The 23,605-nt window shown below is 40.2% G+C and overlaps 1 protein-coding gene across 1 annotated transcript in view; it reads left to right on the top strand.

Moving 5' to 3' along the window:
• The window catches only part of nbas (NBAS subunit of NRZ tethering complex), a 187,215-nt gene that overhangs the window by 46,993 nt on the left and 116,617 nt on the right, over positions 1 to 23,605 (top strand). Inside the window, exons 24-33 of the mRNA XM_084954225.1 lie at positions 2,775 to 2,960; positions 5,978 to 6,151; positions 6,522 to 6,655; positions 9,989 to 10,051; positions 11,715 to 11,837; positions 11,920 to 12,022; positions 12,649 to 12,726; positions 12,865 to 13,019; positions 19,141 to 19,253; positions 22,120 to 22,233. Of these exons, the coding sequence (XP_084810351.1) occupies positions 2,775 to 2,960; positions 5,978 to 6,151; positions 6,522 to 6,655; positions 9,989 to 10,051; positions 11,715 to 11,837; positions 11,920 to 12,022; positions 12,649 to 12,726; positions 12,865 to 13,019; positions 19,141 to 19,253; positions 22,120 to 22,233 (1,243 nt within the window). The remainder of the gene's footprint in view (positions 1 to 2,774; positions 2,961 to 5,977; positions 6,152 to 6,521; positions 6,656 to 9,988; positions 10,052 to 11,714; positions 11,838 to 11,919; positions 12,023 to 12,648; positions 12,727 to 12,864; positions 13,020 to 19,140; positions 19,254 to 22,119; positions 22,234 to 23,605) is intronic.

A 23,605-nucleotide genomic window follows, 5' to 3' on the forward strand; every position in this document is an offset into this window, starting at 1 on the left:
GTCATCTGGCCCTGTTTATGCTTGGGAGAGCGTTTTAATGGAGTAAAATGGGGCTTGATTAAAAGGAGCCACATCAGAGGAAGCTGGAGTGTTCTAAACCAGTCACAAAGTGGCAGGAGGCGAGACACTGATGGGAAGATTGACAAGATGACTCAGAGAGAGACACGAGCTAGGACAAGCAGAGAATGGAAGTGCAGCCGAAAGAGGAGATAAATGCTGGGCCGATGCAACAGCCCTTGTTAGGTTAGTGTATTACAAACACAGAAAGAGGAGAGGGCAGCACAGATAGGTGTGGAGATAAAAAGGGAAAGCAATCTCATGGAAAGAGCTGTCTGTGGGGAAGAAAATCACCAGTTATAAGGGGGTAAAAGGGTAGGAATAAAGGATATTAAAACCAAGTGGTTGTTGTGCTGGCAACGAAATGGCACAAAATGAGAAGGTGGCTTTGAAAACAAGACAGAGCGCGGGGAGGCTGGCATACAGAAAAGGCAAAGGGGCAGGCTGGGAGTTCAAATGGAGGCCAGTGTGGTGACTGTTACTTTGAAGAGGTGGGAGGGAAGGGAACAGGATTAAAATTGAGCAGAGCTGATGAGAAAATGTAAAAATTCAGTTTGAAAGAAAGGAGTGTGATAGGACGAGGGTGAGAGACAAAGAAGCATCAAATTGAGTTGGAATATTACAGTGAAGAGTGAAATCTGCCGTTGTGGCGAGGGGGGGAGAGCACAAAGAGAGAGGGTCGTGTTACAGAAAGACGAGGGGAGGGGATGGAGATGAGGTCGTAATTAAAAAGTGTGAGATTTCAACATCTGAATTGTCTGTGCTTAGCTGGGGAATCTATCTCTGGAGAGCAGGGAGGAGCGGAAAGAACGAGGAGGATCTTCACTCACAGTTAGATCAATAGACTTCCCCCTCTCGTTGTATCTAATTGCTCAGACTCTGAGTCAAGGTGATTTGGGTTTTGGGTTGGATGTGTGTGTGTTTGTGGGGATACTTTTTGCAAATGAAGGCATGCAGTTATTTATTCAACAATAAGTAATGTGTGTTGAGATAAGCTGAAGACAACAAGATTGCATTGATTGTGTATCTGTGTCTGTGTGTTTGTGTGTGCCTGTGGGCACTTGTGCCTTTGTGTAGGAAAGATGCAGCAAGGACGTGTGCGCTGTCTCTAAAAGGTGTAGAAAAGGCAATCATCACCGCAGGACCCAGCAGCATCTGCTATTGATTGGCTAACATCCACAGGTGGCCGAGCATCAATTGGCTGGGCGTATTGCCGGCATATAGCTGGTTGCATATTGATTGGTTGCTCTTCTGGATGGAATTGTATCGATTAGGAGCAGCAGGAAGCCCAAAACCTCAATGTTTTATTGCTGAAGGACTAATGATTGGATATTAGTAATGACTGACAGCTGTTATTTGCTTTTGGATTGGACGGGATATTGTTTTTTTCCACGTCCCAGTCCAGTTATCTCGGCAACAATTTTTATTGAACGAACATTGCTGTAAACAGGCTTTTTATTTGCCTTCTGCCCAAGTGTCTTGGTTAAGTGGTTGTGTGTGTGTGTGTGTGTGTGTGTGTGTGTGTGTGTATACACAGTTTGGCCCATAAGTATTCAAACAATAATGACTTTTGTAGTTTTGTTTCTGTACACCAACACAATGGATGGTAATTGAGCAATCCATAAGTGACTGAAGATTTTTAGCTTTAATTCAAGGAGTTCAACACACCTTCATCAATAGAAGCACAGAGGCTTTAAAACAAGGCGAAAACCACTGGTTGCACAGAAGAAGAGGAAATTCAGGTCAGACTTTGCAAGAGAACATCTCAAAGAGCCTGCACAGTCCTGGAACACATTTTTTGGGCGTGTGAAACCAAGATTAATTGATTTAATTTCTATAGATGCCCCTAGAGTCTTCTCATCTAACTCACAACATGAAACTATTAAAGTGTTCCATAAATTACATAACATGCTCTCTGTTGACACATTTTATTGCCATTCAAGTTGCGGAGTCAGCAGTCTAAGCAGACACGGGGTACCAATGTGCTCTCCAGCCAGGTGAGAGATGTAATCTCAATAGCGTGTATTGGGATCTCCTCCCAGTAGGACATACCTACTCCAAGTCAGATGCCTGAACCAACTCCACTGGCTCCAGAGTAGCGGCCCCTATAACTAACCTATTCAACCTGTTCCTGTGAGGGGGTGGTGTTGACCCAAAGAATACATGGCAAATTTTTCATCACTGTTGACAATTATGCTGTTGGTGGTTTATGAACGTGTTTCTTTTGTTAAACAATGAAAGTGCTGATATGCTCTTTATCATGTAAGCTAAAGGCCTGAGACAACAGATCTTTGTACAGCTGGCTGGAAATTCGTTCGTTCTTTCTCCCACGTTGCCAAAACGGCAGCCACTGAGTGTACAGTGCATTGTTTCACACTCGACCGTTTGACCTTTATCAGGTCTTTTATCACAACACCATCTGTGTACTTGTGATACACAGTGTGAACGAATGCATGCACTGAAGATATTATGGAAGTACGAAAGTACCCAATCTGAGGCACAGTAACAGCGTGTTTAATATCTCACTGACAGTGCTCTTTCCTTAAAATGTCCAAGTATAGGAGACGCTAAGAAGTTAGTGAAAGTGTGATGTTGACCACTGATCTTGTCTTTTTATTTTTCTTGTTCAATGTACTTTTAAGTAGAATTCATGTAGTCAGCCTCCTCTAACCTTTTTTCAAGCGTGTTTTCTGTTTCTTGTCTGTTTCTTGTCTCAGGTGGACTGCGCCCTGTCGCTGGTGCGTCTTGGGAAGGAGCGGGAAATCCCCGGGCTGGAGCGATTATGCGATGACTTGGTCACCATGGAAACACTTGTGTATGAGACATCATGTGAACTGGGTCTGACTCTTAAAGATTTTCAGCAGCTCAGCGACATTGACAAACTCTGCCTGCTCATGAAAAACGTACGTGACTTAATTTTCCACCTGCTTAACTGCACACTGGGAAAGGTTGACCCCCACCACAGAAACGGTTATACTTTTAGCTGCACAAAAACATGTATGCACAGCAGGTCTGGTAACTGAAAAGCTCTGTACAAAAACTGGAAGATAAAATACCAATAAAAAGTTTGGACACATGGGGTACGTGTGTCCAAACTTTTTACTGTTTCTAATTGTCTTTGTTTTTATCTTCATTATAATGAATGTCATTCATTTCATAATTTCTTTCCTTTATTTATCCTTTTCGAATACAAATAATTTCTTTCTTTCTTTTTTTTCTCAGTTGAAAAACATTGTTTTCCTCACGCGACGCTGTTAAATTGCGTTTCCCAGCCCGCTTGCTTTGTTTCACAGCCTGTCTGGGTGTTCATTGTCTGAACAAATAGAAAGCTTGCCTCCCATTTCCATGCCATTACATTTCTTCATACAGTTCCACTTTATAGCTACTTTATTGTCCTTGATTGTTGCTTAAAGAAACATAATTTATGCTAATTGCAACTGGAATAGGCAACAAACAGAAAAATTTAAAAGACTAATTGAACGGCAGCCTCCAAGTAAATTAGTTCCTTTTCATTCCTGAAATCACTCATATTTGATGATACGAGCTTCCTTTCCAACAGCAACATGAGCGCTATGAAAGCTATTCTATATAGCAGGTACTACAGTTACAAGTCCCCTTGGAGTACATAATATGAGCTGTCCTCTAAATTGTAGCTAATAACTGCCAGCTTTAGCCTATGAGGCCCATTGCCAGTAGTATCTGCCACACAGGCAGGCAGCCAGCAAATGTTGTTGACTGCACTAACACATGCTGTTTGACTGGTACTCCCTCTGGACGCTCTGTGTGTGTATGTACATGTGTCTGTGTGTGTGTGGTTGTGTGTGTTTGAGTGTTTACCAAACTCGCCTAGATTAAATCTCCCTCTTTGCCTGCGTCTGATGTCTTTCTTTATCAGAGAGACAGTACAGCAAAGCAAAAATGTTGCGCGTGGGTGTGCAAGTTTGCATTTAGCATTCAAGTATTTATTATTTATTTATTTATTTTTTTGAATCTCATTTTTCCTGCTGATGCTCTCTTATCTGTATATCCTGAGTCAGAGCTGTCGCAAGGTGGGTGCAAGGCCTTGCACGAACTTGACATGCATCTGCTCAAATCACATCGCAGCCCACATACTGCAGCTATTATGGTTCAAGTTCAGGCTTAATTGCATGGCACAATTTCATGTAAATGCAGTTTGAAGTACTTTGCAATTTTCTAACAAACATTCAAAAACAGAGAAAAAAAAATATTTGACTAACTTTCCTTGATGTTCCAAACACACGCACACACACGCACACACTCATGTCTTATCTGTAACACAGCACCATCATGCAGACATCCCATCATTCCCAAATTCATTCTGCAGCTTGATAAACACACAACAGTGTCAGTATTATTGTCTTGGTTAAAAGTTTAAACTTTTGGACTACATTCACTTTTAACCCTTAATTTGCCAGAAGAAGCAAAGACTAGCTTTCTGGGGATATGAGGTGAATCGTGGTTGCAGAAAGCATTCACAAGATAATGCTGTCTGAACATGGACAGGAAAAAAATCAGCTGTGTCAAGATTTTACAATGTACACAAATGCTTCCTGAAAGATCCGGAATGATTTCTTTCATTTTACAGCCAAACGTAAAAACTAAAGTACATTAGCAATGTATAAATATTGGTCAATAAACGGTTAAACTTTGTCTTCATTTTGATATTGATTACTACCCAGAAAGACACATTAAGACAAAGTAAAACCACCTTTAGTAGTAGTTGTGTCTCCTGGACCGCTTTACGTAATGATGATACTCACACTTATATACACACACACATGCACACGCACACTCATAGTCACAAGCTGAGAACAATACCAACCATGCTGTTGCGGCTTGTAACAAGGAGCACTGCAGCAGATGGTATGACCCCCACAGAGCCTTGATCTCAACATCTTGGATTCAGTCTGGATGCCATAAAGAGACGGAGGTATTCGAGATGGCATAAATCCACTGAAGAACTGTGGCAAGTTCTTCAAGGTGATTAGAACAGTTTATCTGCCAAATCCCTTCAAAAAATAAAGAAATAAAATGAGTATGAGTACCTCTTAAAGGCAAAGGGTGGCTGCATCAAATGCTTATTTGATTTTTTTCTTTTTACTGAAATCCATATAAAGTTAATTGATCAATAAAAACTGATAATGGCTTTTTATAAAGCATTTTATAGCGTCATTACTTTTAGTGCCCTAATGCCAAATGCCAAAAAGCCTTCACTGGTACAGCATCACAAAATTGCTGCTCCCAAAGTTGGCTATTGGAGAGGATGCTGTAGGAAATTTATAGGTGATTGGTGCAAAATCTGTCTTTCTCACTGTGGGAATTAGCTCAGCTTGTGCTATGTAACTGCTTGGTGTTTGGATCAGAAACCTGGTGACATGTCAGCAGGCTCTCAAAAGCCAGAAAGGCTTAGCTCAGTGAAATATGTGTGTCTCTGTGTTTGTAGTTTAATCAGTGTGTGATTTAGAGAAAGCTCAGACCCCTTGTTATTTGTGATCAGTGCAGTATTTCCATGTAGTTCACAATAATTTTTGTGCAACTGACTGATTGGCTTTCTAAATTTAGCCCATAGGAGTATATGCTATATGACTGCAAACAGAAAAGTATATAACTCAGTAATAGTCTTTTATATAAAAGAAAACAAATGAATTTAACAACCATTCCACCCAGAGGTTCTCCTTTATTGGAAGAGCTAAGTTCATTTTATTTACATATTTCAAACATATAAATGTAAAGCACAACAAATGAAGAGCATAAAATCAGTGACTAGAGTTTCTTAGGCTAAAATTCATACCAGTAGAATACTACTGGTATGAATCTATTCAACACACTAGGTCACATTATTTTTAGTATCCTGCCTGAATTTCATCTTTAAGTATCTTTAATGTCTTTCTGTTATCAGTCCAGCACCGAGCACTACGTGAAAGACTCCTTCCAGTGGATGGTGCCATTCCTGCATCGCTGTGAGGGACAGAAAGAGGGTGCTGCTAAATCTCTGCTCAGAGAATACCTGGTCAGCCTGGCCCAGGAAGACCTCACCCTGCCCCTCATCATTTTCAAGCACTCCAAACCTGATGCAAGTATCCGTATACATACACACACACACAATGCACAAGTGTAGTCGGCGTCACACTTGGGTAACCATAAATGGAGAGACGGGAAAATGAAAGCACATCCACGCAGACATTGCAGCTCTGGCTGTTTGTGTGATGTCAAGGCTGATGTTGTTGCCCCTGCGCTGTAAATGCTGTATTTATGACCCCATAAGGACGCAGCCAAGGACAGGTCTCTGGGCCATTAGAAGCCATGAACCACACACACACAAACACTCCAGAGGAAGAAAATGCTTAAATTGATGCAATGCTTCAGTGTGTAGGTACAAATAAATTACGGGGTCAATCACACATTGATATGCACATACTGACTCTTATTCTTCTCTCCTCCAGTGCCAGCAGAAGATTATCGGGGACCCAGACCAGCTGATGGAGGTCGCTTTGGAGTGCATCTACAGCTGTGAGAGAGACGACCAGCTCAGCCTCTGTTATGAAATCTTGGAGTGTCTGCCACAGAGGGGCTACGGGTCAGACGCACGCATCCACGCACACAAATCGCACACACACGATGCCATGCACAATAATGCACAAGTCAGCAAGTCAGTTGGGCATATTCTGGTAATGACAGAAGTAAGCTTTATACATTAGATAAGCCATGATATAAGGATATTAAAGCAGTCCGGCGCTGCCTCGCCCACAAGAATACATTGCTTCCAAGCAACCCACCTTTTTCCTTTCCTTTCACCTTTCCATCTCTCTTAGGACCTATCAATAAACCTAACTACTGCCTTAGGTGCTGCTCCTCTCCCCTTGTAACTTTCTTTCCCTCCTCCTCTTCTCTCTTTTACGCTTAGCTCTGACTCCAAGGAGCCATCAGTTAGCGTAGCTACAGTCTACACAGTATTTCCTACCTGATGGTATTGCTGTCTCTGCCTTTCTGTCCCCCACCTCTTCTGCAGCACATTTTATTTCATATAGCAAGAGAGGCTGTCCTTTAGGTTCCCCATGAGGCTGTGTGGGTATGTAGTGCATTTGAAGGAGACTGAGCGGATAGTGAAGGGCTGAGGGGGGGAGGGGGGGGGGCCATTAGAGTGTCAAGAGTAGCTGAAATTAATCCTAATGACTTATTCTTGGAAGAATTATCCATCCAGTGTGCACATTATTTGAGAAATTAAATGACCACTTTTGGCGAGCTTTGTTGTTTATTGTTTGCTGGCTACAGTATGACAGCCATGCTTTTCAGCAATTAGATCTTTTTCCTTTTGCAACTGGCTCACGTAGCTCCAGTTTGATATGCATTGCTGTGAGTGGCATGTATTTATTTCCCCTAAATAATGCCACAGTGGGGGATAACTGTACTGAAACAAGTCACTGTTATGGGCAACAAGCAATGTTTGGTTGGGGACATGATTTCAGCCGCAGTGCAGCCTTCCACTAAACTGAGCAAGTGTAACGCAGACAGATAAGCGTGTCGGTTTTACATTTTAAAGTTGTGAATTAAAGATAAATGTCATGGTGAGGTATCCATTATCAAGCTGTCCTTACAATTCACAAGAATTGCCACTCTGAGAATATTTGTCAGAATTTAGTTAAAGTCGCACACACAGATCACCCAAATGATGGCCACATAAGTCGCAAGGTCACATCTGTCATTTTATGAGGAATAACCTGTGAATTGTGATGGATTATGAGTCAGATGAGCTACTACATCATTGATGTTCTGGTTTCCACTTTTCCTTATCATAATATTCCATAATATTATTAATGTAGACTAATCTAAGCTATTTGCTGGGTTAGTTTATCTAAATCACAAAAATGTATTTTCCCTCCTTAAAAAACCATGAACATAAACCTTTTTTATGATCTTATTAGCATTTCTAAGCTATCAGCAACAAACAAATTGTTTGATCTGTTTTTACCTTAATGGCACACTAGCTGATCCTGAAAAGCTACTCAATAATGTATACATTGCTAGCACCCGTATTAATATTACTTCTTTTACTATCAGTGAAGTTTACATTGATAAATGTAGCTATTTTATTGATTATACTGCTATTACTTTACAGTGTATTTAGCTAGCTATTTTTTTTTCAAAGATATACTTTAACCCATGATCCATTTAAATGTGAAAAAGCTTCTCGTTGACAAATTGTTAGCAGACTTATTATAGTTTTGTATCGTCTAATGACGTTTTATTTATTTATTTTCTTTGTTTTGTTTTTAGTTTAGTTTTTATTAGATTCAGTGTTAATTTTAGTCTTTTTAATTCTTCTTCTTATTGTTATTATATGTAGGGATATGAACGAGGCAACATTTATAGAAATCAGTGCAGGTATTACAGTAAAAACACAGAACCGTTTGAATGCTGTTGACTCACAGTCTTGTAAACATCCAGTCTCAATAAACATGCCCATCAAAGCCTCATCAGGCATATTTTAATTTAATTGAATAGAGTTTTCCAAGTTTGCAAAATTGTTTTACTTAGTTAATTTCCCCCCCCCAAAAGAGTTTATTTCATTTATTTCTTTTTAAAAGTACCAAGAAAGTACCAAGTAGTTGATCTTTACAAAAAGAGCACAATGACAAACTTTTTTTTCTCATGGCGCAAAGTAAAAAGAGGAGAATATTTAAATAGGATGCAGAAAACTGATTTCCTTATGTTTGCGACACGTGGTTTACTGCTAGTTGAATTGATTTTTAATGCCGCTTGATATTAAAATGAAGGAACTGATTGCAGCTGTTTCTAGAAACCTTTATAGATCGCCCCCAGTATATTTTACTGCATATTGAACAAGTTACCCTCTTTATGTCTCTCATTTAATATTTAATTGCTTTATAATATATAATAAATTGCAAGTTTTAATGAACACTCCATAAAAAAATCGCTTTATGGTTACACTTTTGCTTTCGGTGAGCATAATACCCATATATGCATTTCAGACTAAACATTTCCTTTCTGCTAGACAGGCCAGCTTTCTGCAGTGTTTGGTTTAGGAGTGCTGCAAGGTGCTATACTGTATATGCAATGCCTTCAATTTAGCATTTCTCTCAGGAGTGATGTGTCTGACTTAGTAAGCTGAAAATTGCTACCCCGGCCAAGAATATTACAGATTTCTGCAAGCTAGGAGAGAAACCATGACTTAGTAGTTTCAACCCAATTTTCTGATATTTCTTGTGAGACAGCTTAATTAGGTCTAAATCTGCTCAGAAGAATGTAACGTGCGTTCACCCTTAGAGAGTGGGAAATCCAAAAATGGACAAGGGATTAGACAGTGATTGAGGAGAGGGAAAAAATAGAATGAGGGAGAAATGGGTATTAAAAAGAGGAAGAGCTGGAGGTGGAGATGCACAGACAGTCAGAGATGGGGGTGAAAAGCAGAGAAATGGAAAGGTCAGATGTTTTTTTTTTTTTTTTTTTTTAATGAACAAATAAATAAATAGATACATTTAAAAAAAACAAACAAAACAAAAGCAAACCCTCACTCGCTCACTGACACACATTCACATTCACATTCACTGATGCTCATAAACAGAAGGTTGTTTCATCAGGGTCAGTACTCTAGTGCGGCGCAGTCCAGCCTGACCCAGAATCCTTTGCCTCAAGGCAAAGCATCATGGGGTTTTATTTTTAGTGGAAAATCAGTCACTGGTTGACCACATACGCACACATTTACGGTACAGTGTAGAAACTATACTGCCATAAATACGCACACAGGCATGCGCTTGGGGATTAGGCGTACACTTTATGATGCAAATCTTTTTCCTACTTTGCGTTCTACTTTATTTATTCCAATTTAATTTTAGTAACACAGACTTACAGAGAAGTAACAACTCTTTTTGTGTGTTTTATTGTTCTACAGGCCACAGACAGACATCACTCCATCACTCCACGATCAGGTGGACAAACTTGAGAAGCACTTGAGGTAAAGTAATACAGTCTGTCAGCTTTCACTTCCTCCTCTCTCTTGTCGTCTTCTGTCAGCATAAGCAGTTGGATTTACAAATCAGAGCTGGTTCCAGACTTTGAGATATGAGGATTTGCTGCTTTTTCTTTTTCTTTAATAGACTCGATTTAACATCGTGTGTTTTGATCATACTTTTAAAAAAAAAAAACTTAAGTATTCACACTCCAATATTTCTTGTCTGTATTTATTGGCAGGGCACATAAATTGTTGGGAGGAACAGCCCTTTAGTTTTTGTGATTATTGCTGCAATGCTTGGGAAATGTTCAATGTGTAGAAATGCTTATTGCTTCCCTCCCTTTATATGTGCCTGATTGGATGGGGGTGGTGGGTGGGTACACATACAACTTACGCACATGCTCAGTATCAAGAGTCCGGTGCGTGTCCCATGGCACAAGCTCAGGCAATTTCTCTGTTACAGGTTTAAATCGGCCGTGTGCCTCTGTCTCTCTTTCTCATCCACCCTGCTCCTCAGGGTGAACTTGCAAACACAAAGCACTGATGAGAAGGAAGGATGAAGGTGGGGATTGGGGGAGGGAAGGAGGGCAGGAGCCTGAAGGAAATGGGAATGTGGATGATGATGAAGAGGAGGAGGAGGAAGCAGCAACAGGAAGCAGCGTTAAGGCTCAGTGTGTCCTTTCACATACAAGTTTACTCACATATTTGCACACAGACATAGGCAGCTATGCACAAACACACCTCGGGGTGGGAGGTGGGGGTAGTGTGTTCGTGTACATTTGTGTTGAAGCGCAGTGACTCACACGCTCGTATCCAGATGAATCAGGCAGTAAATGCAAAGTGTCTTCTTACCGAGCGCCTCCAGAATGAAAGCCGTTTTCAGCCGCTGCCACTTGCTGGTGCATTAATATGTGCATAGGAACATGCAGACCCCCCCTCCTCCGACACACACGCACACACACATGGACACTTCACACTTGAGCAAACATGCACACACAAACACAGTTGTAAATATCAGGGCTTGTTGTATGTCTTACACTCACACACATAGCTACACACACACACACACACACACAGAGGCACCTGTTTACTATGGTAATGAGTTGCAGCAGAGAGTGAACATCTGTAGCAGCACGACCCTGTTGAGGCTGGTGGTGCCATGCTAATCCCTCACCGACACACACACACGCACACACGCTTTCACTGTTTCTCTGTCCCTTGGTCATATAAGACTGCATGCATTCACGCGCTCCTAGGTGCTGTCACTTTGACGTGTAGTTTATCACGCTGCTCTTCAGTCTTGCTCTACGTTTGCTCCATCTGCACCGCGGCTCGCAAATGACTTTCTGCTGCCAAAATAATAAACAGCTTAGAGTTTACATGTCTTCTGTCTCTCTCCCTTGGATCGCTCACAGGTTTCATTTTGCCATGTTTTTGTCTTGCTTGGCGTTTCCAACTGTGACGCTTACTGATGCCAGTCATCCTGTCTTTGTGTTTTTTGTTTTTCCTGAATTAATGTTTTGAAAAATTAAACTTTTGTTTTTTCGTTGTGGTTTCATTGTGTGATTTTGCTAATCTTAGTTTGTGTGATCATATTAGTGGTTTCCCCCTTAATGACAACAGTGATTACATGCTATATTCGTCCATCTATTCCAATGTCTAACAGTGTGGTTGAGGTTCTGGAGAAACATGGTCTACAGAAGCCCATCTCGTATGTGAAAAACAGCCAGAACAATGACGAGGAAGCCCACCAGCTAATGGTCAAACTGTGTCGTCACACCGGCCGCAAGTATGAGCTTTGAAACGTACACATGTATGAATAGACACATAGAAATAAATGCCACAAACATGCTGAACCTTTGTGTGTCCAGAAACCCTCCAGTGAGTGAGAATATGTGGAGAGTTCTACTACAGGACCTGCTGGATATGCAGCAGAACGTTTACACTTGCCTAAAACCAGAGACGTGCCATCAGGTAAAACACTTCAGTAATATTGGGAAAATTTGTGTTGGCAAGGTGCATCCAGTATTCACTCTGATTTTAATTGGGATTCTAATTTTAGCTAGAGACAGGTGGATCTCACTGAGGAACCAAAGACTCCTTTTTATATTTATTTATTTCACTCCAGATGAGTTCATAATTTTCAAAACTGACATCAGGCTGTACTGTGGAAAACTTGAAATTAGCAAGTGTGATCACGATCTCATAACAAAAAGTTTTATTGTGGGTTTTGTAAACTTTTTGGCAAAGAATATTCACTTCAGCTGGCTAATGGGACAAACGCTTGTTTAGAGCAGTTCCTCATTAGCGTTATCTGGTTGTCCATTATTTATATACTGTTTTATGCAAAGCACGCATTATCCATAGATTGTTAGGACTTGTACTAACATTAAACGTGTAATTAAATGTGTTAATGTGCCTGCATTTTCATTTTGTACCTTCGGTGACACTGTGGTCTATAATTCACACATTAAGCTGCATTTTACCGCTCTCAGGGAGAGTTCAGATAAAATACTAGAGTGCTACAATGTTACAACTTTTGTTCGGTTAAACGCTGCCTCTCCCTGCATAATATCTCTCCTCCTCCCTGACCACTGCAGGTTTTTGTCGAGTCCCTGCTGTGCTCCAGCCGAGTGGAGAACATACGCCTGGCAGGACAGCTCATGCACTGCTCCAAGGTACATTAAATAAGACGCTCCTTCGCAGAATTACACTCCAGCTTCACCCTGGGTTGTCCGAATATTAAACTGCTTATTAATTAAATTAATTAATTTCGCTGTCTCACTAATCCCCACATTTCGTATTAATGTTTCCAGGTCAGTCAGGATGTTCCTGTCAGCTTGTCTTTTCGGGGTAAAGGTTATGCTCTGAAGGTGGCCTATGACAACAGCGTGGAATTAGTGCTGGCTGCTGCCAGGGAGTACTTCAACTCGTCCAAATTGCTAACAGACCCCTGCATGGGGCTGGCCAGGTGAGCAGGAAAAGAGAGAGTATTTCCTTTCCCCAGTTCTTTATCTTTAAGGTATTAAGGTAAATTTATTTCAAAACTTGTACAGTAACTACCAAAAAGAAGAAGTGTTTATTTGCTTGTGATGTGTGAGACACAATGTTTGCTTCTGTGGAGGTAGGTGAATGTTATTGCACTTCTATGGCACTTATGACCAGGAACAAAATAATGGTGTCTCATTATAATTTTTTCACCTACTACATGAACTGTATACACAGTGCCATGAGTTTTTGTCCCCTAATGATTTCTTAGGTTTTAGCTTATTTGTCACTCTTGCACGCTTTGGATCCTCAAACAAGTAAAATTAGACAAATATAACTCGAGTAAATAGAAGATGCATTTAAATGATGATTTCATGTGTAGGGAAAAAAGATATACGAAAACAACCAGTTATTATTTTTATGGGGAAATTAGCATTTTCTCAATTAATAAATAATTCAAATTATCCTTTAAAAAAGCAGTTTTTATTTAAACAGGCTATATTTCTCCAATATTAAAACTGATTGATGATCTCAAACGTTTAAGTGCAAAAACCTAATAAATTAGGAAGGGCCCAATACTTTTTTACAGCAGTGTATGTAAGTGCATGTGTGTGTGTTGCTGGCCCTCTGATCTCAGAGGGGGGCCGGTGGGTGTCTAACCTTGCCGTCTGTTCCTAGTGGGGAATTGGGACAGTAATTGGGTCGTCATTCATTTATAGGAACTAATACAAAGACCCCCCTCCACACGTTTGGACATCACCATCAATTGTAACACTTCCACTGTGTGTGCATGTAAATCTGTGCACGTGTGCGTTATTTGGGTGAGGGTGTTGGATAAAACATGGTGTGTTAAATGTCTGTGGTGCTTTGAAATTAATAGTCCACACATACTGGCTGCCCACCAACTAATGGTCAGACTGTGTCCTTTAGATTAAAATAACTGTTCCACAGACACACATTTTACCCTGTGTGCTAAATAAGACACACACTAGGACAGTTAAACAAACTACACCTGACTTTGCCCTAAACAAGTGTGGTCAGTAGCAACAGGCAGAAGGACAAAGAGACTCGACTTAAAATAACACGGGGATCCCCTAAAACCGATAAAAATCTTTGCATCATAATTTTCTGGGAATAAACACACAGAAAGATAAAGAAAGAAAAGAACAAACATGATAAAACAGATTAGTACATGAATGAATTTACATATATATAAAATAAATATTTGTAATTATGCAAAATATAAAAAAGGGTATCCTTTGCAGTGATAAAACAACAAAGAAATTTAGCTGCTAGCATTGACAGAGCAACGAGCAGTTTAGAAGGGCACAGTCACCATGGTAACTTGAGCCGATCAGGGTGCAGACGGCTAAGTGATGCAGTTTTTCGGACAACTTTTACAAAGGAGACCCCGAGTCTATAGACTGAATTAGTTTTTTTTTTTTTTAAATCTTCTTTATTTCAGTTTTATTTATATATATTTTATTTATATAGCACTAAACCACAGCGATAGCCACCTCAGAGTGCTTTATATTTGTAAGGTAAAGACTCAAGAATAATTGAGAGAAAACCCCAAAATCAGACAGCCCCTTATAAGCAAGCACTTGGCGAAAGTGGGGAGGAAAAACTCACTTTTAACACAAAGAAACGGGGAAGGTCAGGGTGAAGGGAGGGAGACAGGACAAAGTAGTGTGGAAGAATAATATTAACTAATGATTAAACAGAGAATGGTGTCTGAACACACAGGGACTGTGAAAAGGTGAATGAATTGGATATTACGTAATTGCAGGAAAGCCGTCCTACATATTTGTTTAATATGTACATTGAAAGGCATATCCATCCAGAGTAAATATCTGGTTAGACACCATGTTAGACACCATGAGTACAATATTTCCACTAAGTAAAATGGCCTGCATTTGTATAGCGCTTTACTCAGTCCCTAAGGACCCCAAAGCGCTTTACACTACATTCAGTCATTCACCCATTCACACACACATTCACACACTGGCAATGGCAAGCTACGTTGTAGCCACAGCTGCCCTGGGGCGCACTGACAGAGGCGAGGCTGCCGGACACTGGCGCCACCGGGCCCTCTGACCACCACCAGTAGGCAAACATGGGGTTAGTATCTTGCCCAAGGATATTTGGCATGCAGTCAGGAGGCAGCCTGGGATCGAACCACCGACCTTCTGATTAGTGGCTGACCATCATCAAGTGACCATCATAGTGACCCGAAAGCTTTTTAATTGTCAAAAGTTAGCATTAATATTTGCTGTTGAGGCTGCGTAATCTAAATTCAAAGTAAGTGAAACATTACTTAACACTAACCTGCCACATTTAAAACTGGTTTGATCTAAATTTGATCAGTATGGTCCGTCAGCTTCGCTTGAGGTAAACACTTTTTGATCTTCTTCAAAAGAAATGTGAGCCTTCATGAGCAGGACTCACTGTGGTCATCTGAGGGTATCCCTGCTCCTTTTTTTTAGCTTTAGCTTCAGCTTCAGCTGTTATTAGCTGGCTTAATTTGGAAAAAAAAATCATCCTTTACTCAGAGTGCTTTTAATGCCTTTGAACACTGTTTACTTTTTATTACTATCATTTTCTGTTTCCTTACACGGACTTTGATGACATTTCTAATATGTGCCTCACAGCTAGAAGATTAGGGCTTGAATCCAGCAGCCGGCTGGAGCTTTTTATCTGTGAGGGACGCGTTCTCCAGGGTCATTGTGGGTTCTCTCCAGATCCATGGTCCAAAGACATGTGCATTAGTTTAATTGGTGATTCCAGATTGTCCATAGGTGTGAATGTGAGTGTAAAGGGCTCTGTGACAGACCGGCATCTTGTCCTGCTAAGCAGCAGAAAATGCATGGACAGACTAAAAAGAAAAACAAGTGTTAGTGTTGGGTGTTAAAAGTAAAGAAATTCTTTATTTTGGAAAGGATTTCTTGCTTCTTTTGCTTTTTTTAGCCTGTATATTACCAGCTTCAGTGGTCTGAGCAGTTACCATACTGCTTTTGTCTTTTAAAAGTGAAAGCTTTTTCCTTATCATCCACTAATTATATTAGTTTAGCATTTTTGAATGATTCTCTTTAATATTTCCATTTCCTGTGTATTTTTGCTTCCCATCTCCTGTTTAATAAATGTGTTTATTTTTCTATGTTGTTCTTTTTCCCAATCTGCTTATAAACTGCTTCCTGTAACACATTAAGTGTTACTCCTTCGTTGTCATTGTTCCAGAGGTAACTTCTAATAGCTTGTTGAATTTTTTCCCTAAATCTTATATCCTCTAATTAGGATTTCTTTAATCTCCATAAATCATTACATCTCCTTGTTTTCATATTACTGGAGCATGATCCTTAAGTCGTACTACTTAAATAAGCTTAATTTAATGGAGTTATGTTGCAATTTTTGTGAAAACATGCAGCTCAAAATGCTTCATATTGCAAGAATAAAACAACACAAAGAAGAATATGAATTAGTATGATGCCACAACTGTTATCATAACTGTGCCAAGAAGGACTGGCTGTGAAAAGAAAGAAATGAGGAATGGCAGTTGAAACCTGTCACGTTATAGTCTGCATACATCAAAGTTTGATGATGTATCAAAGTTCATTAAATTGGAAGTCCCCAGTCTGCAGACACTTTTGTGTTTTGTCGTTGTATGTTCCTTACTTTTTACCTCTCAGCCATAAAAGGCTGATGAGGTATTGTTGTCATCCTGCCGGGCGGGCGGACAGCGTGGACACCCGTGTTTTTAAATTGGATAACTCGAGACCAATGCGACATAGGACTTTGAAATTCTACTCCATCTACGAAAAATCTCAAACCATTTTGAGTCCCGGTAACCTTGACATCAAGGTCAGATGAAGATGTAAAGTTTTCTGAAAAATCTTGTGAATGTGATAACTGAAGAATGTAGTCACCTAGGGTTTTTTTTTTTTTAAATTGATGGCATACATTTAGCTACTAAAAAACTGAAACAAGTTTGAATCTCAGTGATCTTGAACTCAGGGTCGAGGTTAGAGGTCAACTTTTCTGAAAATCAATTAGAATTTTCAAATGTATACCATGGGTGCATCTAGGTTAGTGGATCTAATGTATCTAGGTAAAGCTGTACTGGTGGCTGCCAGTGTTTTCTCCTGTAGCTCAGGAGGTAGAGCAGGTCATCTACTAATTGGGAGATTGGTGGCTGCTCTAGTCTGAATGCCATATATGTTAGATAGAAATCACCTATGCAGAAGAAAGGCGTAGCAAAAATGCTTGTGTGAGTGGATGTGAATGTATGAACGGTATGGATGTATAAAGCACTTTTAATGGTTGCTACTCATGCAGAGTAGAAAAGCACTGTATAGGAGCCAGTCCATTCACCATTTACCTTCTCTTTCCCCTCAACCCTTAAGCGGGGATTGCTGCCTCTCCATGAGCCTGGCTCTGCTGGTTCTGCTGGAAGCCTCTTCCTGTTAAAAGGAAGTTCTGCCTTCACCAAGTGCTGCTGATAGGAAATTGCCTGATTGTCTCTTTAAGATTGTGGGGTCTTTACCCTACAATTCATAGGGTCTTGATAGGACTTGATGCTTAAGTTGTTAAAACATCTTAGTGAGGAAAAAGAAAGGAGGGCAGATGTAGGCCCAGCAGGGATGATTTTGATCCTTTTTGTTGCTGGTTGTTTCTGTCGTACGTGTGAAAGCTCCTCTCACAAGTCCTCATATGAGTAGGAAAGAACCTGAGTGTATATGACACAGAAACGTTGGAAGATAAATGGGAAAAAAAAACAGGACGTCAGTACACTTCTGTTTGATGTTCTGGTGCAAATGAAGGGCAAGGTCTGTGCTGCTGTGCTCCATTGATAACTTCTTTGCAAACTTGTGTTCTCGTGTGTCTGTTTAGGACAGAGTAGTTAATCTGGAAATCACAGTGTACATGCTGCAAAGCACATCATGACTCTTGAAAGCGAAATAGATAATTTTTTTTTTCCACTGATGTCTTTTCTAAGGCTGTGTCAATACACAAACACACTCACACACGCTCGCCTGGAGATACTTCACAGCACGAGTACATAATCAGTATGCCCTCTTTCTGTCTCTCATTCGCCCATCCACAGCCCTTTCCTCTGCTCTCATCCTTGCCAGGACAAACCTCTTGTTCCTGGCAAGAACAGCAGCCATGCTCAAAGAGTGGGGAGCTGCGTGTGGAGTGCTTTCCAGAGTGTGTGTGTGTGTGTGTGTGTGTGTGTGCGCGCGCGCGCGCGTGTGTGTGTGTGTACTCTACTCAACAGTTTTGAGTCACTGTGTTTTTAAGAAGTAGAGGTTGCATTTCTCATTACACTTACAAGGATTATGAGACATTTCTGTCAGTTGTCTTTGTTTACCCACCACGAGAGTAAAACAGTCTTGAGCGAACACACATCCCAAGGACAAGTTCTCTCGTCTCCGCTCAACTGGTGCTGACGTCAGAACTCTTAAGCTGCTATTTTATCTGGGATTTGTGGTATTTGCAAATTAATCATTTTGCTTTTTTCTTCCTCTTTCACTCGCTGGTATATTTTACTTTGCTCTGTATACACTTGCAGGCACACACAATTTGCGCATTCAGTGTTATATATGCGGCATGATGTGCTACATAATCCTATTAAGGGTAATGAGTGCCGCTCGCGTTTCAAGAGAAAACTGTTCTATTGTAGATCTGTCAAATTAGTCTAGACTTTGTATTTAAATCCATTTGAAAAGTGTCGCCATGTTTCTCATCATGATGTTGAAACTTCACAGACTTCAGGCTAGATAATCGCTTTTTTTCTACAGCTCTGAAATGTGTACCAATTTAAGTAAAGCCCCTTTAGTTCTTCCCACTCATTTTGTCAAGCGGTAAGTTGTGTTTTGCAAAGTTTTCTGCAATGCTGTTAGATTAAATGGACCAAAGGTAACTTTTTAGGTGCATCAGCTTTCACAGATTTAAGCAATTTTCACTTTCTGTGCTTAGAAAAGTTAAGTTTCTGTACTCCTAAAATTCAGACTTCCTCTTTGTGTCACAAGGACATATGATTGGGTAGCAATGGAACAGATTATTAGTCATTCCCTGCTGTTTTAACTGCTTATTATCTTCATCAGGGGGTGTCTCCAACTGATCACAGACTGTCCTCCATCCATCCAAGAGGAACTGGACCTCATCAACGCCCTCAGCCAGCTGGAAGACTTCAACGTCAGCATTCTGCCCCTGCAAGGTAGCATGAAGCGTTTGTCTGTCTGGGAAGCTGGGAGATTTCAAATGTGCGCTTTTGTATGTATCTGAATGTGTTGTCGGTGCGTTTGAAATGGTTAGACATTCAAATGTTCTCCTAGACGATTAAAGCACACCGTTCCCCACCTCCATCGCCTCGGCTCACTGTCCAGCCTGTCTCCCTCCCTGCTGTCACGTTCTCCGTTCCTCCATATGTTGCTGTTTCTTGTCACTGTATCAAAATATATTGTTATTTATGGATCGACTGTTGAGCAAACAACATCTGGCCAATGGCCTAATTAGGAATGAAGTGTTTAGTTTGGACGTGTGCGCTCTGTCTTACACACAGAGACATGCACACACACTCTGGGACACAATGTTTTATCCTTCAGCTGTAAAGCTGACCAATCTATATTCACCTCCATGTTCTTGCTTTCGTTCTTTTCTGGCACCCTACATCTGTGGTTCCAGGCTTGCCTCCCTTTTAAAGAAAACTGTGGCGCCAAAATAAACCAGCTTGGCCCCTCAACGCCTCACCTTTACAGCGAGGTGTTGTTTGCCCCCAAGGCCTCCGTGCTCTCCCTCCTTTGCCCCCATCAAATCGAGCTGCCAGTATAAAACCACTGTGACAGAGAGAGCCATAAATTGCACGGTCTCTCGTTCCTTCCCTCCCTCTCTTGCTCTCCGTCCCTCTCACCTTCTTTCCTCTCTTTACATTCATCACTTACCTCTGGGGTTTTCTCTCTTTTTCCTAGCTCCCTACTTCCTTCTCTTCTTCTTGCGGTGGTCTCGCATGAAGTTTTCACTGCTCGCTTAACGTGAAGGGCAGAGGGCAGAGCTTTGGAAGAATATGAAAGAAAAACAGTGAAAAAAGAATGAAGCACTGCAATGGAGAAAAACAAACTGTTGTAAAAGAAAATGTGAAAATCTTGTTTTATTGTGACACATGCATGCATTAATTATTATGTCTTAGGTCAATATCAGTGCTTAGGGGAACATTGAATTCATGGCTTTGAATCAAGGTCATACTGAAAAGAACAGTTTCGTTTTCTCCTCAAAGTAATAGCTCTACTCTAAGTTCCCGTTCTCACAGATAAACATGCACAAATATGAAGTCGGAAGGATTTGAACATAGGTAATCCATCTTAGGCTGTCCCCTGCAGCCCTCCTATAGAGCCTAAGGCGATGCTTCATATAAACCACCCTACCCACAATTCCCTCTAGGCCTCGCCCAAAGTCATTCAAAGCCATAAAGATCCTCAGCAGGGTGCACAGAGGCCTGCAGAGGCTCTAAAGATGGCATTTCTCAGGGTTTCAATACAACTTTAAAGAAAAATGGAAATGCATGTGAAAATGTTTGAGGTGGGGTTTTTTGAAAAGCACAAACTCCCTACTGTCCTGCGGATGATATGTGCTGCAGGTTGTTATCAGTGAAAAATGATGTCAAACAATATGCAATGAGTATGAAATATCTAAGACTGGAGACTGATTGTGAAAGATCAAAGGCTTGCCTTGTTGTAGTTTCTAAGTCTCTCGCATATTGGAAGAATGGAGTAATGCTAACGCTGTAGAGTACTACATGGATATCCCAAACTTAAACTGTAAATAATATACCTGGAGTATGAAGTTTGTTTTAGTTTCTGTGCCACATGCAGCCCAATTGGATCTCGAGTGATATTACAGCATTAATAAAAAAAAAAATGTTCACTTTCTTTTAGTGTAAAGAAGTACATTCTGGAAACGTTCACACTTAATGAACCATCCATTTACAAAATGGATGATGAACAGCCTCGGATATCTTAAGAAAAAATAAGAGCAATTTCCACAATATGTCTCAGTTTTTACACAGTCATACTCATTGGAATGAAATACTACTGTCATAAATCAAAGAAATGTGTCTGCACGGCTCCGCGGCTTAACCATCTACTCTACACAGTGGTGTGGCACACAGGTAGCATCTGAGACAGGGACAAGGCTGTGACACTTAATGATTCACAGGACTCTCATTCATTTAAAGGACGTATTTGGGATATATTCTAATTATTCTTATGACTTACAACACAATGCTTCCTAATGTACAACATATTGAAAAGTTCCACAGTTAATTAAATAACTAAGACCACCCTCATGCTTTTTTTTTTAAGGATTATAGCCACAAAACCAAATGCTTCAACTATCTCATGGTCTGATAGATGCTTCAGAGAACCCCTTTAATATTAAAACCACTCAAAATGCCTTATGAAAGATAATATTTTAGCACTGGCATGTGAATGACTGCTGTAAACTCATGTTTTAAAGTGCACACAATATTTTTGTCCAATTTTGGTTTGTTATATATATATTTTTTTAAATTCTGAAGTGGCTGCATCCAACAATTACTGCCATATTTGTTAACTATGTGTTCAATTTTCAGTATAACTGGGCAAAATAGGAGAAGACAAACACAGTTTTTTTGGACACTTGAATTTGTCATTGGTCCCACATGGATGGATTACATTAATCTGTTATTCTTGAAGCTTACTTTGCTGTTTTTTTTAAATTACTATTCAACACGTACCACATACAATTTTAAAACTGACTAGATACATGGAAATTTTGACACATCCACACCCTAATTTTAATAATATTTAATTATGCAGAATAAGTCAGCAGTATCCACCAGTCTATCACTGAACTAGGGCTGGGCTACATGCGTATGAATTATTCAGCATTATATTATTTTCCTGGCATCTTGACATCTGCTGCTTCATCATTCACTGTTCATAATTTCCTATCGCTTTGTCATCAGCCGTTACTTGTTCCAGATGGAATATAGTTATTAGCAAAACAAGTCTGAAACCCATCCCCGCTGTCTTCCGTGTTCCCTCCAGTGCGACTGCGATCAGACCGTCTGTCTCTCATAGAGGAGTGCATCGCCCACTGCTCCACAGCTTACAAGCAGTCCACCACTCTGCTCAACCTGGCCTCACTCCTCAGAGTTTCAGGTACTTGCAGACACGCATGCACACTCACACATGATCAGGCACTCTAACTCTAAGTTTTATCAAGCTAAAATGTGTTTGACTATAATTTTCAATAAACCAGATCGAGGCAGATTTCCAGCATAAGAAAAGTCCATCTTCATAAGAGGTTTATTTATGTGTTCTTATGGCTTGCAAGCACGCAATCACATAGTACTGTGCAAACGTTCTCAGCCAGGTCTACTATCTTTATATTTTGCTAACATGAAACAAAATTGTTTTGTATTTTTTAAGTGGTCCTGAGTAATTGTTCTCCATGATTTATGAGGAGCTTTCAGAGTTATTTTTTTGGACATGGGCTGCTTTTTCACTCATTTTTAGTGCAGTATTTGTACCTGATCATTTTCAGAGGAAAGTTGTTTTTTTTTGTTTGATAAGTCACTTAACAGTGATCCATTAATCATTGAAGCATAAAAAGGTACCTCCCTCAAAGGATGAACCAGTCTTTAGGCTATTTCTTTAGTTTAGTCAAAGATAACACAGTTTGACAGGTATAAAAATAGTCTTCTTTCACCAATAAGATGATTCCCAAAGAGTATTCATCAAAACCCTGACCTAGCTCAGTGTGGTGTGCCGTGGATCATTAGAAAATTTGAGGTAACTGGACAAGTGGACGAGAAAAGAAGAGTAGTAGGCCAAAAACACCCGACCAAGTGAGGAGTATCAGGGGTATGCCAAATTACACAAGACACTGAAATGAAAGTCAGCTGTTTGATTAAGGGATGAATAATAATTTAACATTTTTAGTTAGTCGGTATGCGGGGAGGATGTCGGGGAGAGGTACTACAGTGAGTGTCTGGAGCCATCTGTAAAACATGGTGGAGACTCTAGCATGGTTTGGGTCTGCTGTGTTCTCACAATTTATGGAATTCTGAAAAGTGTCGTCAGATTTTGATCCACCGTGCAGTAAAATCTAGAAACCATCTGATTAGTACAGCTTTATTTGTCAGCATGACAATGATCCCAAACACACTGCCCATTGTAGTAAAAGAATACCTGGATTAAAAAAACAACACAAAACAATAAAAACACAATGCAACACTATCTGTTATGGATCGACTTACCTAGAGCAGGGCCCTCAACATTATTGAAGGTTGATGGTCAGTGTGGAATTATTTTGACAGAGAACACAAAACAAAAGTCAGCCAACATCCAAGGAAGAGCTTTGGATGTTCTTTAAGAAGCCTGGGAAACTATTCCTGAAGACTGCTTGGAGAAAAAATTATAAATTTGTCTAACAGAGACATGGTCGAAACAAATATTTACTTTCAAACTCATTAGAATTGTATACACTCTGTTTTTGCCTTATATACTGCATTTACATCTATGTCTGTAT

This window comes from Perissodus microlepis, chromosome 15, assembly GCF_051167445.1.
Source record: "Perissodus microlepis isolate ML-2025 ecotype Zambia chromosome 15, ASM5116744v1, whole genome shotgun sequence".
Lineage (NCBI taxonomy): Eukaryota > Metazoa > Chordata > Actinopteri > Cichliformes > Cichlidae > Perissodus > Perissodus microlepis.